Raw genomic sequence first — 13,251 nt, 5'->3', positions numbered from 1 at the left:
TTCTAGGAGAATTATGGTTTGGATCGTATCGAGGTGCGAGACAACGGCTCTGGAATCAAAGCCGCTGACGCTCTTGTGATGGCGGTGAAACATTACACATCTAAAATCTCCTGCCACGAAGATCTGGAGCGTCTCGAGACGTACGGCTTTAGAGGAGAAGCTCTCGGATCCATATGCGCAGTTTCTGAGGTAACAGACGTGACTTTTTAACTCAGGGATGTTAGCATCCTTAAAAATATCTCAATCATTTGTCAAAAGGATTGTTTGGACTTCTGTGAAGAAAAAGAGTCATTACAGCGTGGAATTAAATCCTTAAATCCAGACTTGTTTGGATCTGAACTGGAATAGCTAAAGCTGTCTTAAATTAAAAAAAAAAAAGGACAGGAGACTGGAAAACTCAGCAGAACATGAAACCGGAAATCAATATAATATGCGAAAGAAAAAATGATATCTGTATATAAGTGAGTTTAAAATACCCAGAGAGTTGATCTGTGCTTTTTAATATATCATGATCAATAAAAATCAATATTGTCTTCACTTCCAGGTTGTTATCACCACCAAAACAGCTGAAGATGACATCAGCACTCAGTACACACTCGACTTCAAGGGGTGTGTGGTCTCGCAGAGGCCCTCGCACCTTGGCCAAGGTAAGTGTGTTTCAATCATGTTAAAAAATATTTAAAAAATGGCACGTAGAACTACTGGTATCTTCCCACAGGTACCACTGTGTGTGCGCTGAAACTGTTCAAGAACCTCCCTGTCAGGAGACAGTATTACTCCAACAGCAAGAAGTGCAAAGACGAGCTGAAGAAGGTGCAAGATCTGCTCATGGCTTATGCCATCATCAAGCCTGAGCTGAGGATCGTGTTCACACACAATAAGGTTTGGCTCACACCTTCTCAGAACGGCAGTTTCCATTCAGTGCCATTAGATAAAGCGTGATGGTGATGGTAACAGACCGTGAGATACCGTGTGATCTCCATGATTATACGATGAAGATCCTGCTTTTCCTGATTACACAATTGCACTATTTGTCCACGGTTCTTCTCATGGTTTCTTCCTCATTTCGTCTCAGGGAGTTTTTCCTCACCACTGTCACCTCTGTTTGCTCCTTAAGGATAAATTGATGAATTTAAAATTTATATCCTGAATTTATGTATTTCTATAAAGCTGCTTTGGGACAATGTCCATTGTTAAAAGCGCTATACAAATAAAATTGAATTGAAGATCCTCTATCCTCTAAAGTTACGTCATCAATCAGTGCAATTGCACTTTTTGTCCATGTTGTAAACAGTTATAGAAGGGAATTATTTATAATCGCACTATCCGGTGTCACTCAGATGAGGATGGGTTCCTTTTTGAGTCTGGTTCCTCTCAAGGTTTCTTCCTCATGAAGTCTCGGGGAGTTTTTCCTCATCACCGTCACCTCATAAGTTCATAAATTTATAATATATCCTGAATGTACTTATTTCTGTAAAGCTGCTTTGGGACAATGTCCATTGTTAAAAGCGCTATACAAATAAAATTGAATTGAATTGAAGATCCTCTAACGATGGAGCCACAGTTAAAAGAAAAGTTACGTCATCAATCAGCGTGATGCGGAAAATGGACTCAGGCTAACACAAGCGCTGTACAAAGTGAGCGTGAGGTGCTAAAGAGATCTTTACTGTCCTTTAGCATGTTGCAGTTTTCGCAGTTGGCGCTGCCCGAGCGTTCCTCCTGTGCCATCCTGCTACTGTTGGCTTGTAGAGGAGTGTCACCTAAAACAGTTTGAGATTGTAATAAAAAGATTCCTGACACTGCCAGGATTTTATCCTCAGCCATCTTTGGTTGCATTAAATCAGCTGAGCGTTGTGTGAGACCCTCGATCTCAGCTCACGACCAAAGAATTGCTATTGCTACTATTGAGACGGAAATTTGATCCATCCATCATGTGGTTTTAGCTTTTGTTGACTGCAGGTTTCTGATTAGAGCAGGACCTGAATCCCGAAACCCATGATTGGTTGAAAGCTGTGGGCCTGAAATTTCCACTTTTAAAATGGAATAAATAAAAATCCAAAACCTCAGCAGTGTGCTTGTTTATAATCCAAACAAAATATAATAAATAATTATTTTTTTCTGCTGAAATTTTACTGTGACAAGTCAAGGAAAGTCTCTACGTTTAATAATTCCTACATTATTAATCAATATGTACGGCGATAATATGATGGATTTCTGTAAATCTGCTTTGCTTTGCTTTAGAAATATAAAAACTGAAATGAACTGAACTTTTGGTCATCTGAAATGGGGTACGTGGAGTTTCTATTATTATTATTTTTTTTAAATCCTATATCCAAAGTAATATATAAATATTCTCACTTTGAGCAGTTTATGCATTTGTTCAGAAATTATCTTACCTTATCTTTTTTTCTTACTCTGTGTAACAGGTTGTTTTTTTTTTGCCTGTAATAATGTGTTTGGCCACTTGGTGGCGTCACATGTCTATAAAAGTCTCTGTTGGTCTCACCACAGTGCAGCAGCATGTAGGGTTAAATAACCATTACTTACCTGCTGACATGCACATTCACGTCACAACACCAATTTGGTTGTACATAAAAATTATTTTGCATTAATATACATATATATATATATATATATATATATATATATATATATATATATATATATTTTAAACATTATTGTTTGCTGCTAAAGGGTTTTAAAAAGGCACTTGTTCAAAGCATCATTTTATCCCTCTGGACGTTTATGACATTTTGGAAATATAGATTTCCAAATAAAAGAAATGTTTCAAAAAATGTTGTAGAAAATCTAAAAATATTTTAAATCATTTTCATATGTAGAAACAGCAATTTTTGTGATTGCGTATATATCTCAATGTTAATGTATCGTTTAACCATTTTTACCATCCCTACTTTCAATAATCCGATCTTATTAGTCAGAGATAACATCCTGCCAAGACGGAGATTAAATCCTGACAGGACACTCGAACCGAGGGAACGTTCCTCCACCAGTCACTTTCCTGCATTTCCTGGAAAGCTGAAGTTGAAGACTGGTCCCTGGTCACCTTCATTTTGGCTTTCCTTTAAGACAAATGTACCTAGGAGAAAATACTCACAGGCAAATATGGTCAAATATATGGACAGAGTGACATTTTAAAGGAAAACTCCGTAACATTTTTAAAAAATTTTCTTTATTCACCATATCTGTAGTTTGTGTGTGTATGTAATTACCACAGAGAAGAATTTCAATTTCTGCACTTAAAAACTAAACTCACTTCTAACAGAAGTCTAAGGGCAGATGTTGAGCTTTTAAAACATGTGACCATATAAGGCAAATTTTACAAATGCCAAGGCGCTTGTAAAATTTGTAAGTCGTCGCTTGTGGGTGTGACCTGTCCAACTTATTTTTTTTTTTTTTTAAGATCCAGTGAGAAGTGATATTAGTCAAAATGTACAGCCTCCACACAACTTTTGTTTAAAATGTACTTTAATTTGATTTACGTTACTTGCTCTGCTCTGTACTAACTTGTTGGATTAGCAACGCGAGCTAACTGTACTAGCTACGTGCACTCACCACTTACATCCTTCCAAGCTTTATTTCTCTTCATAATATCTCTATACACATTTATTGAGAGGTCACTGAGGACAGAACGGGACACTGTTATAAGTTTTTCTTTCATTTTTGCGCCATTGGATTGGTCCGAGGAATCAGGAATCACGTCAAGCCGGTCACTTGAATTTGTCGCTTTACTGCGTCATACCTAATTTGCATAGAATTAAGGAAAATTTTCAGTCTCCACGACGCACATGTACACAGAAAGTGAATGATCGCCTGTCGCTCGCTGATGTGAACGTAGGATCAAAGACATAACAGGAAAGAAAAATTTATACATTTAAATTCTATATCTGGACTTTATATATTTCTGTAAAGCTGCTTTTTGTGACAATATCCATTGTTTAAAAAAAAAGCAAATAAAATTTAATTAAATTGATGTTTCAATTCGCATAACCACAAATTCCTCATGAAAAATGGGTCCCATCTCTGAATTATGCAGAATTAGAGATTTCATTATTCATTTCATTTAAAACACATTTCATTTTTTTCATAACTTCTTTCCATTTCATGTTTATCACTTGCCCCCAACACCTGCCCCTAGACTTCTATTATAACTGAATTTCAGCTGAACAGATTTTTGGTGATTTTCTCACGACAGGAAAATGTATTGAACATTTTTTTTTTAAAAGTATAATCAAATATGCACTACAGATGCAGTAAATAGAGGTTAAGTTGAAAAAGTCTGGAGTTGTCCTTTAACTTGGATGTTGTCCAAATTTAGCAGTGTGACCGCGAGATTAGCCACTAAGCCGACTCAAATAAGGCGATGGCTGAAGGCCTAAGGCTGTCATCTAAGCCTAATGTACCGAACAGAGTGGTGTGAGGTTTACAGGCTTGATTTTAAGTGCAATAGCAGATTGCGTGATGCGTGTAACATGTGGCCGTGTTGCAGATAAAAAGCGCTATATGAGGATCTACATCTGAGGGTTTTATTCATATAGATTAATTTAATCAACTTGATTTTGTAGATTCTGTAAAGAGGAACATACGGCCATTTCATGCGATGGCGTTGTACCTCCAGCGGTGTCTCATATCACAAACTTCGCACTTCATCGAGTGTTGGGTTTCGCGAGTTCTCTCGAAGCTGTTTACTAGAGTGATCCTTTTACACTTATCAAACTGTGTATTTCATAGCAGGGATGCGTGCTATGGACCGAATGCACCGCAGAAATCAACACCTTGGATATATTTACTGACTAGTGGAAGTGCCAGTGACAGGCAAATGCATGGGTGTGAAAATATGTGTCCATTTCTAATGTAACTGCGCTCCTATTTACAGAAGGTGTACAGAGTGATATTAAAGCCAGTTCATGTTCACTGCGCTCTCTGAGTAGTTTCCAGTGTTCGCCATCTCCATACTGAATTATTAGGTAAATCCTGCAGGCACAAAAGAAGAATTAGGCAAAGTTGGTAAAGAATGCAAGTGCAATAAGGCCCAAGCTGGGTTCACCAACACAGCATGGCATTTTTCTGTTCCTTTTCAGACATTGCCACAGATGGGCCAAAGCTCACAGTTCATTTCAGAAGGTTAATTGTTTATAATTCGTGTGTATGTATCAGTACTCAGTCCTACAGGTGGTCTTATTTTAGGATGGGAGAAAATAGCCTGACCCATTTTTACCGTGTTGTTTCAGGCTGTGGTGTGGCAGAAGTCCAAGGTATCGGATCACGGCGCGGCTCTCATGGCTGTGCTCGGATCCTCCACCGCCGCCAACCTGTTACCCGTCCGACATCGCCACGAGCAAGCAGAGGTCAGTGACGCTCTGGGAAACGGTGGGAAAAGGGATCATACACAGCGAGACTTCTGGGTTCCACAGCTCAGCTTGTTATTTTTATCAACATAAAATGATAGAGATCAGAGAAACATGGTTACACCCATACCTGTGGTGGTGGTTCTGGTGGTGGTGGTGGTGGTGGGGGGGATTTAAGACAATAAGACTTTAACCACCTTTCTCCTGCTGTTTCAGAACATCACACACTTTCAAACACCCCTACAACGGGCCGTACCATTACATATTTAATTACATATTCAATCAGCAGACCTTCAGTATCTAGGTAAAGCTTGCAGTATTTTCCTGAATTATTTAGCTAGCTTATCAAATGACAAAGCAACAGGTGATTATTCATTTTCTATGTGAGCCATGGAGCTCAATTCTATCCAAATTAATTATTAATATTAAATATTAAAAGCAACAAATCCAGACAGTTGCCTTGAATAATTCCTCGGACCAATCCTACGGTGCGTGAGGTCCGACGTTTCTTCAGTTCCCCACTCGCTACCTGCAGTTTGTTCCACAAAAACGGAAGGGTTTCACCCTATCCGGTCACACACGACCTCTGATTAAACGTGTATAGAGACATTGCAAAGAAAAATAAAGCTTGGAAGGAAGTAGTAGAGATTGTTGGGTTAGATTTGTAAGAATGAAGCTAGTACGAAGCGGAATGCATAACATGTAGATCAAACTTAAATACATTTTAAACAAAAGTGGTGTGGATAAATCGTATTTTGTGAGCAGTAGGCTGTACATTATGGCTCATATCAGACTGTTATTTGCACATTATTGCTATTTGCACATCTGCATTTTATCCACTGCATCATATTGCGTGCATCATGCTCTTTAGCTCTACCTGTATACTGTTTATCTCAACTAACTGCACCATAATTCTTATTTATTTCATTTAACTCAATTTCCATTTGAATTACTGGCATGCATCATATTGTTTTCCTTTACCTCTACACTGTTAACTTATTGCACCATAACCTTGTTACCTCATTTTAACTTATTTGTTATTTGCACTACTGGTTGGATGCTAACTGCATTTCGCTGTCTCTGTACTCGTACTCTGACAATGACAATAAAGTTGAATCTAACCTAACATAACCTACTATTAAAAAAAACAAAGGTCACATCCGCAAGTGACAACATTAACGGTTGCTACACGCCCACAGGAGACCTGGTGTGAACGCAGGATCAGTCTTACGATTTGAAATGGTTCATTTTGCTACCTGAATAATGAATTAATTCACCATATCTGCCAACCTATATGTAGGTGAGACTAAAAGTTCATATCCCACATGGTTTTTAAAAGGAAACAAAGAAAAGGTGGAGTTCATCCTGTAGTAAAATCAGAAGAAAAATAGTTTAAAGTGGTACAATGAACCTCTCGATCTGCAGAAGGCTAAATATTTCGACTAAGATTCACTAAATTGTGGATAATATAGTTTGGATAAAGTCTGGATAATATAGAAGCATATGTCCATGTTATGGATAATATAGGAACATCTGTGAAACCTAACACTTGATATAAAGTAAGTTAAAAAAGTTTTTTTTTTTTTTTTTTTTTTTTTTTTTTATACACGCACTGCACTTTCCTGGATAAGACCTTTTTAATTAAAATGTTTAATTTTACAAAACAGTTTAGTTAAACATGTGACATTCCTGGTTTTAAGGACACTTACTTTTTCCCTGATTCTTTTTTTTACTATATATTAAATAACCCAGATCAGTATTTTTTGACCACACCCTCATTTATAGGATTGCTTTATTCACTTTTTTTTATAACGAGTATACAACCTTTTGCACTAGACTTCAATCTCATAGCTTGCGTTAAGGTGTTAACTGGGTAATTTTACCGTGTTATATTTTCCCTGTACAATCAGCATGGGGGAAAAAAGCTGGCTTCTCCAAACCAGAAAAAAAATAGACAGTGAATTTTGAAACAGTCGTCAGCTTCCGAACCTCGTTCTCCCCGTGGCCACGTTTCTAAAAAGCTCCAAATGAATAAACAGTAGAGCCTTGACATGTCACGTTGTGCTGGATTTGACTTAAAACATCGCTCGGCTCCTGCTGGGCTGCAGAGCTCAGGGACTCACATAACACTTTCACTGCGAAGGGCTCTCCTCCTCTCCCAGGAGCGCTGTTTCTCTTCGCCTTGCCTGTGCATTCCTCACTGCTGATATTTCTTTCTTTCTATCTTTCTTTCTTTTTGTATGACTCAGCATTCTGCCCAGGTAGTCCCTCGAATGAAAAGCCCCCTGCGTTTAGCCTCTTTGTGGCTAAACTTTGGTCAAGCCACAGAGTTCAGCCTGAAAACTCTTTGGCTAGTCAACGAGAAATATAGACATTCAGTTGAAAATAGCTAATGACTGCAACGTGAAGACAGAATGACAGAAGAAATTAGACCAAACTTTCAGGAACATCAACATTTACCTCAGATTTGTTGGAAAATTACTAATAAAAGACTCAGTATGACTAAAACTACTCTTGAAAATACACTGTAATTAACATTTAGCATCGACCTGCTTACCACTTCCATACTGAAAAATGTTAACATTTCGGCATAACTTATAAATTCGATCAGAGCTGTGAGAATATGATGTGGTTTTGGACCTTTGGGGATTTCATTTTGGATATTTCAGAATTGTTTAGCATTGAACCTGAGGAAAAACGAAGCAAATCTGCCAGCGTGACACCGTACTCATCATCATAGTGTAATAGCAAGTTCAAATTTTTGAGAAGATTTTTGAGAACACTGTTTGCTAGCTCCATGATCACAAACTGTGACAACGTTCGGTTCTTTACCAGTTGTTGCTAAGTAATGACAGTACGATTTTAGTCATAATGAGTCTTTTATTAGTTATTTACCTACAAATCTGAGGTAAATATTGATGTTTCTGACAGCCTTGTTTTGTTTCTACTGTCATTCTGTCTTTGCGTTGTTCTTATTTCTAGGTAGCTAGCTAAATTAGCCTCTGTCATTAGCTACCTGCCATGCTCGGCATTCATATTTCACTACACCAGCTGAAATGATGAAATATCAACATTTTTCAAAATGGAAGTTCGATTAGCTATTAAAGCTAAGTGCATTTACAGTGTAATTTTAGTCATACTCAGTCTTTTACTGGTAATATTTCAGCAAATCTGATGTAAATGTTGATGTTCCCAACAGCCTAGTCTTGTTTCTATAAAAAGATTCAACATCTATATGCTAGCTAGCAAAATCATTAGCCTCAGTCATTAGCTAGATGCTGAGGTAAATGTTGATATTCCTGACAGTTTGATCTAATTTGTACTGTCATGTTGCCTTTAAATTGTCTTTATAAAAACAGCTATAGGCAGCTATCTAGCTAAATCGTTAACTTTTTAGCTATTTTATACTGAATGTCTGTATTTTCCAGCTCATTAGCCACAATATTCTCACAGTATTAGCCATTTGAACAATTATGTGTTCACCTTTTTACACTGAAATCACAAATTCAAAATTGAAATCTAAATGCAGTAGAAGATTCTACACAAACAGTGTGAATGTTTGGACCCTGTGGATGGTTTGGTTTGCAGTTGTTGCTAAGCATAATTACAGTGTAATTTTAGCCGTGTCTTGGTTTCTCAGCAATTTACCAACGTATCTGAGGAAAATGTTGATATTTATGACAGCATTTTCTTGTTACCACTGTCATTCTGCCTTCTTGTTGTTCTTAGCAGAACACTTTCCAGCTAAATGCTAGCAAGCTAAATGATTAGCTAGTTTATGTCCACTTTACTATTTTCTCAGTTGCCTGGCAACTGTGATCTCATAACTTTTAAACACTTATATTCTGAGTGTGATTTGTATATTCGCCTTCTCACATCGAAATCACAAATTTACAATTCCTTTTGAATGTACCAGTAGATTTAAAATGTACTCCTCACTCTACTCACTTTTATTCACAACTTGAGAAATTCTCTGACAGCTCTGAACAAGTTTCCATGTAAAGACCTAATGTTGATATTTCTCAATGGTTTGCAGTTGATGCTAAGCGTAATTACAGTGTAATTTTATTGCTCCTGAGCCTTTTAAAAACATTAATCAAGAGATCTGAGAGAAATGTTGATACCCCTGACAACTTTGTCTTGTTTTCACCTTCACTGTGTCTTTAGATTGTTCGTATAAAAGACCTAACAGCTGTGTGCCAGCTAGCTAAATCGTTATCTAGCTTCCATGCTTGGTGTCTCAGTGGCCTCAAGGGTTTGAATGCACATCACAAATGTGTGAATATGTTTAGAGATACGTGTCTGTATATAGCTTTAGATAGAAAATCCAGGTACATATTGATGGAAATTGGGATTAGCATCATACACCATTTCATTCACACCAAGCATCATGAATTCGGACTGAACGCAGTTATTATACACTCATTCCTGATCAGCTTTTATCCCTGCCAGCTTCTTTAACAGCTCTATGCAGGGTTGCCTGGATAGAGAAACTAGCCCAAAAAGTTTGTGTATTAGAAAAGTTCACCATGGTGTGCACACATTTCTGATTTTCAGGATCTGCAGTATGCCTTTTTTATCCACTGCATAATCCCTTTACCAATCAATAGAAATGGTTCTGTACATCGTAGATCATCATGTCGGCACGTACACTTTCCCTTTGTTTGCCATATTCTATATTTGTGGAAATTTATTCATTTTAATTGTGATTATTTGCTTTAAAACAGCCACAGCCGCAGCTTATTTTGCAACCTTGTTCCAAAGCTAGTCCAGTTTGGCATAAATAATGTGACCCTGACAACCTTGGCGCTATGATTGCATTGTGTCCTGCATCACTTTGCAATAAAATGTTATGCATTAAAATCTTGCACTGAATGTAGCAGCGATTTATAGCAGCCAGTATGGGCCGCAGAACATGTGAAGAGCGCGTGTCAGAGGATCACAGCATGGCCAGGCTGGCGCAGAGCCGCTCTCCCACTGTGCTGGCACCAATTACGCTTTCCCTGGGCAGAGCACGCAAAGAACGGGCATTCGGTCACATGCTCAGCTGTGGAGCGTTCACATTGCTTGTTATGCCAACGAACAACCAGCATTCGTATCCCAACACCTGTTTACGACACCTTTTTGTTCCCCTGTCTCTTAAACAAGCACATTTTTCTCTGTGGTACTTGAGCTCCCAGAGAAAGTTTGTTTCTGCTCAGTCATGGCAGGTGTAATCTGTTAAATGCCATTCAGCTCGCTGTTAATCCCACCTGACAGATGTGGAGCGTGGTTCCTAACCCATTTTTTATATTGTTTTTGTTTTGGAGGCCCTCCTTCAGATCAGGTCCTTACATAAGCTCTTGACCTTTTCCACCTCTGTTTCCTGTTGCGAGAGCTGCCCTGGTTGTTTTCCCTCTGCTTCATGAAGGGCAGATCTCGCATTCTGGACTGCGATGTAGTGGTCATTTTAATCTGGAACACAATGACGTCAATCTGCGCAGTTGGACCGAATGCATCTCCTCGCTCTGTCCCTGAGAGGAAGCTATTGTGAGTGGACACATGGTGCCCTACTTTCTTATCATCACTGTCATAATGAGAAAAAATCTCCAAAGTAACATCTTTTTGGACCTGTTTGGACCTAGTCATCATGATACTAAATATCCAGTCGATATTTAAAGTAGCAGTGGACAAAAAAAATAAATGAAATACATGAATTAGAAGCTTCCAGTGTGCTGCACAGTTCCATGTTTTAATTGCGTTATTAACTGAACTGAGAAGTGGTAACTTTCAGCTTTCATTCATTCATCATCAATTAGTGCTCTATCCTGGTCAGGGTCACGTTGGGCCAATCCCAGTAATACTGGGTGCAAACGAGAGAATTCGCCTCTAATGGGATGCTAGTCCATCGCAGAGCACCATGCGCACACACACATTCACACACACATTAATTGGTAACTTACCAATCAATCAAATTATAGCAAAATAGTTAGATAATTAAAGGAAAACTCCAAGCTGAAATACATTAAATATATTGATATAGAAATATTTGTGATGTGTTTAGTTGTTCTGGTGCTGATTTGTTGGTTGTATGTTTGTAATTCCTGTGATAAGTTAGTGGTTGTGTCTCGTGCTGATGTCATAGGGGATGTTTGTTATTGCTAGTGCAGTTACAATGGCATTTAATAGGAGAAATGTTATTTAATAGGCATTTAATTAGGGATACACTTTGCCCATTGTTCGATTTGATTCATTATACTGGCTTCACGATTCTATTCATTTGGATTTTCAGAATATTTTCAACAAAATTTGAATGAAGAAAAGTTATGACTCAAAAGACTCCTTTTTTGTTTCTGAATTGTAAACAATGCAAAACATAAATAAAAGTAAATAAACCAAAAATTGCTATGATCATATTGTAAACAAAATATACTACAGGTTCACCGTGTCTTAAAAATAAATGAATGAATTTCTAAATTCTCCCCAAAATTTGCTGAATGAATTCTTATATAATACAAAGTCTGAACTATTTAGCATGTGAATTTCACTGTGTAGACGTGTGTGAAAGTGTATACGTCAGCACACACCATGCTGATACTCTCAGAGTCTCTCTAATGACACGTATGTCCAGAATACAGTGAGAAATCCCTCACGTCTCATGGCCTCTGACAGTAACAGGTGTCTAACAGGTCAGGTGGATGGACCTTGTGCTGATGCCCTGCTTCAGCGATTTAATTGCTGCACCATATGTTCAGTTCTCTGTACACGGAAGCACCAGGAATTTCCTCCGTGTGGCCCCTCGCTAAACGTGTAGAGGAACATGCATGCAGGACGGATCACACTGCTATAACCCTATGTCCCAGACGAGGACGCGTCTTCGTTCGACATGTGTTATTTATAAGACGTTCTTGGAATCGGCGTCCATGTTACGTGGAGAAAAACAAATTTATTGTTTGTTTTTCTTAATGCCTTCTTCTTGAGCGTGTCTGTTTCAGCAATCAGTCATTATCCAAGAGAGAAGTGCACTCATCAGGCTGGACACCGTGCCAAGATCGTAAGCGAATCCTTCCTAACCCCCTCGAGCCCCATCCACCTCATGAATGTGACACGTGCAGAGCGCAGCGAAGCGTTAGGGTGCTTCATACAGGTCATACAGCGGGGAAGGATGCCATTCATAGCAGCTACTTGGCTTCAATCGGGGTATCGTTTATACTGGAGGGGAAATGCTTTCCTTGCTGTCGGAACAGATATAGGAAAGTTAAAAATTCAGTAGTTAACACAATGAATTTAAATTAAAACAGACATCATTAGACCTTTTACACTCACATAATGCATTTATATACAATTTAAAAAATAAAGAATTATGATCATGATAAATCAGCGAGAAGGCATTAGCATAAGACTAGCAGATTTTGTATTTTTTCCTCATTATTTTGACTGCTTGTTTGGCTGATTCGCTAAACTGCTCCGGTCATGTTGAAAACTATTTCGAATGAGCCAGGTCATTTTTTTTCTCCCCCCCCATCCACTGTCATTGTGCTGCTTTCCCAAATGACATTAATTGAATTTCATGGCAGAGGACTTTTTTGTTGGCAGTGTGATCCACATCCTGTTATCCTGGAATAATAGTTTCCATTCAGTCTGTGAAGCTCCAGGGACGGGTTCACCTGTGCTGCAGTAATTGACAAAATGCTGTAACAGCAACGTGTACTTAACAAGCGCTTATTGTGGAAGTCACAATACCAGCAATTATAGTTTGTATAAGACGGCAATAAAAAAATGGCCTCTTGCCGGCCAACTGCTGCGTTTGTTAATTCAGAAGCATCCAAATGTAGGAGTCATTTGGAACCGTTTCTTGTCTCAACACTTTTGTTGGCATATACTGCGTTTTGCCAAGTTTTTTTTT

At 38.3% G+C, this 13,251-nt stretch overlaps 1 protein-coding gene across 1 annotated transcript in view; it reads left to right on the top strand.

The window, feature by feature from the left end:
* pms1 (PMS1 homolog 1, mismatch repair system component) overlaps positions 1 to 13,251 on the top strand; it is a 37,944-nt gene that overhangs the window by 5,986 nt on the left and 18,707 nt on the right. Inside the window, exons 3-6 of the mRNA XM_026946990.3 lie at positions 7 to 189; positions 545 to 647; positions 719 to 882; positions 5,250 to 5,366. Of these exons, the coding sequence (XP_026802791.3) occupies positions 7 to 189; positions 545 to 647; positions 719 to 882; positions 5,250 to 5,366 (567 nt within the window). The remainder of the gene's footprint in view (positions 1 to 6; positions 190 to 544; positions 648 to 718; positions 883 to 5,249; positions 5,367 to 13,251) is intronic.

Source organism: Pangasianodon hypophthalmus, chromosome 5 (genome assembly GCF_027358585.1).
Source record: "Pangasianodon hypophthalmus isolate fPanHyp1 chromosome 5, fPanHyp1.pri, whole genome shotgun sequence".
Lineage (NCBI taxonomy): Eukaryota > Metazoa > Chordata > Actinopteri > Siluriformes > Pangasiidae > Pangasianodon > Pangasianodon hypophthalmus.
This window is presented reverse-complemented; position numbering and strand designations above follow the sequence as displayed.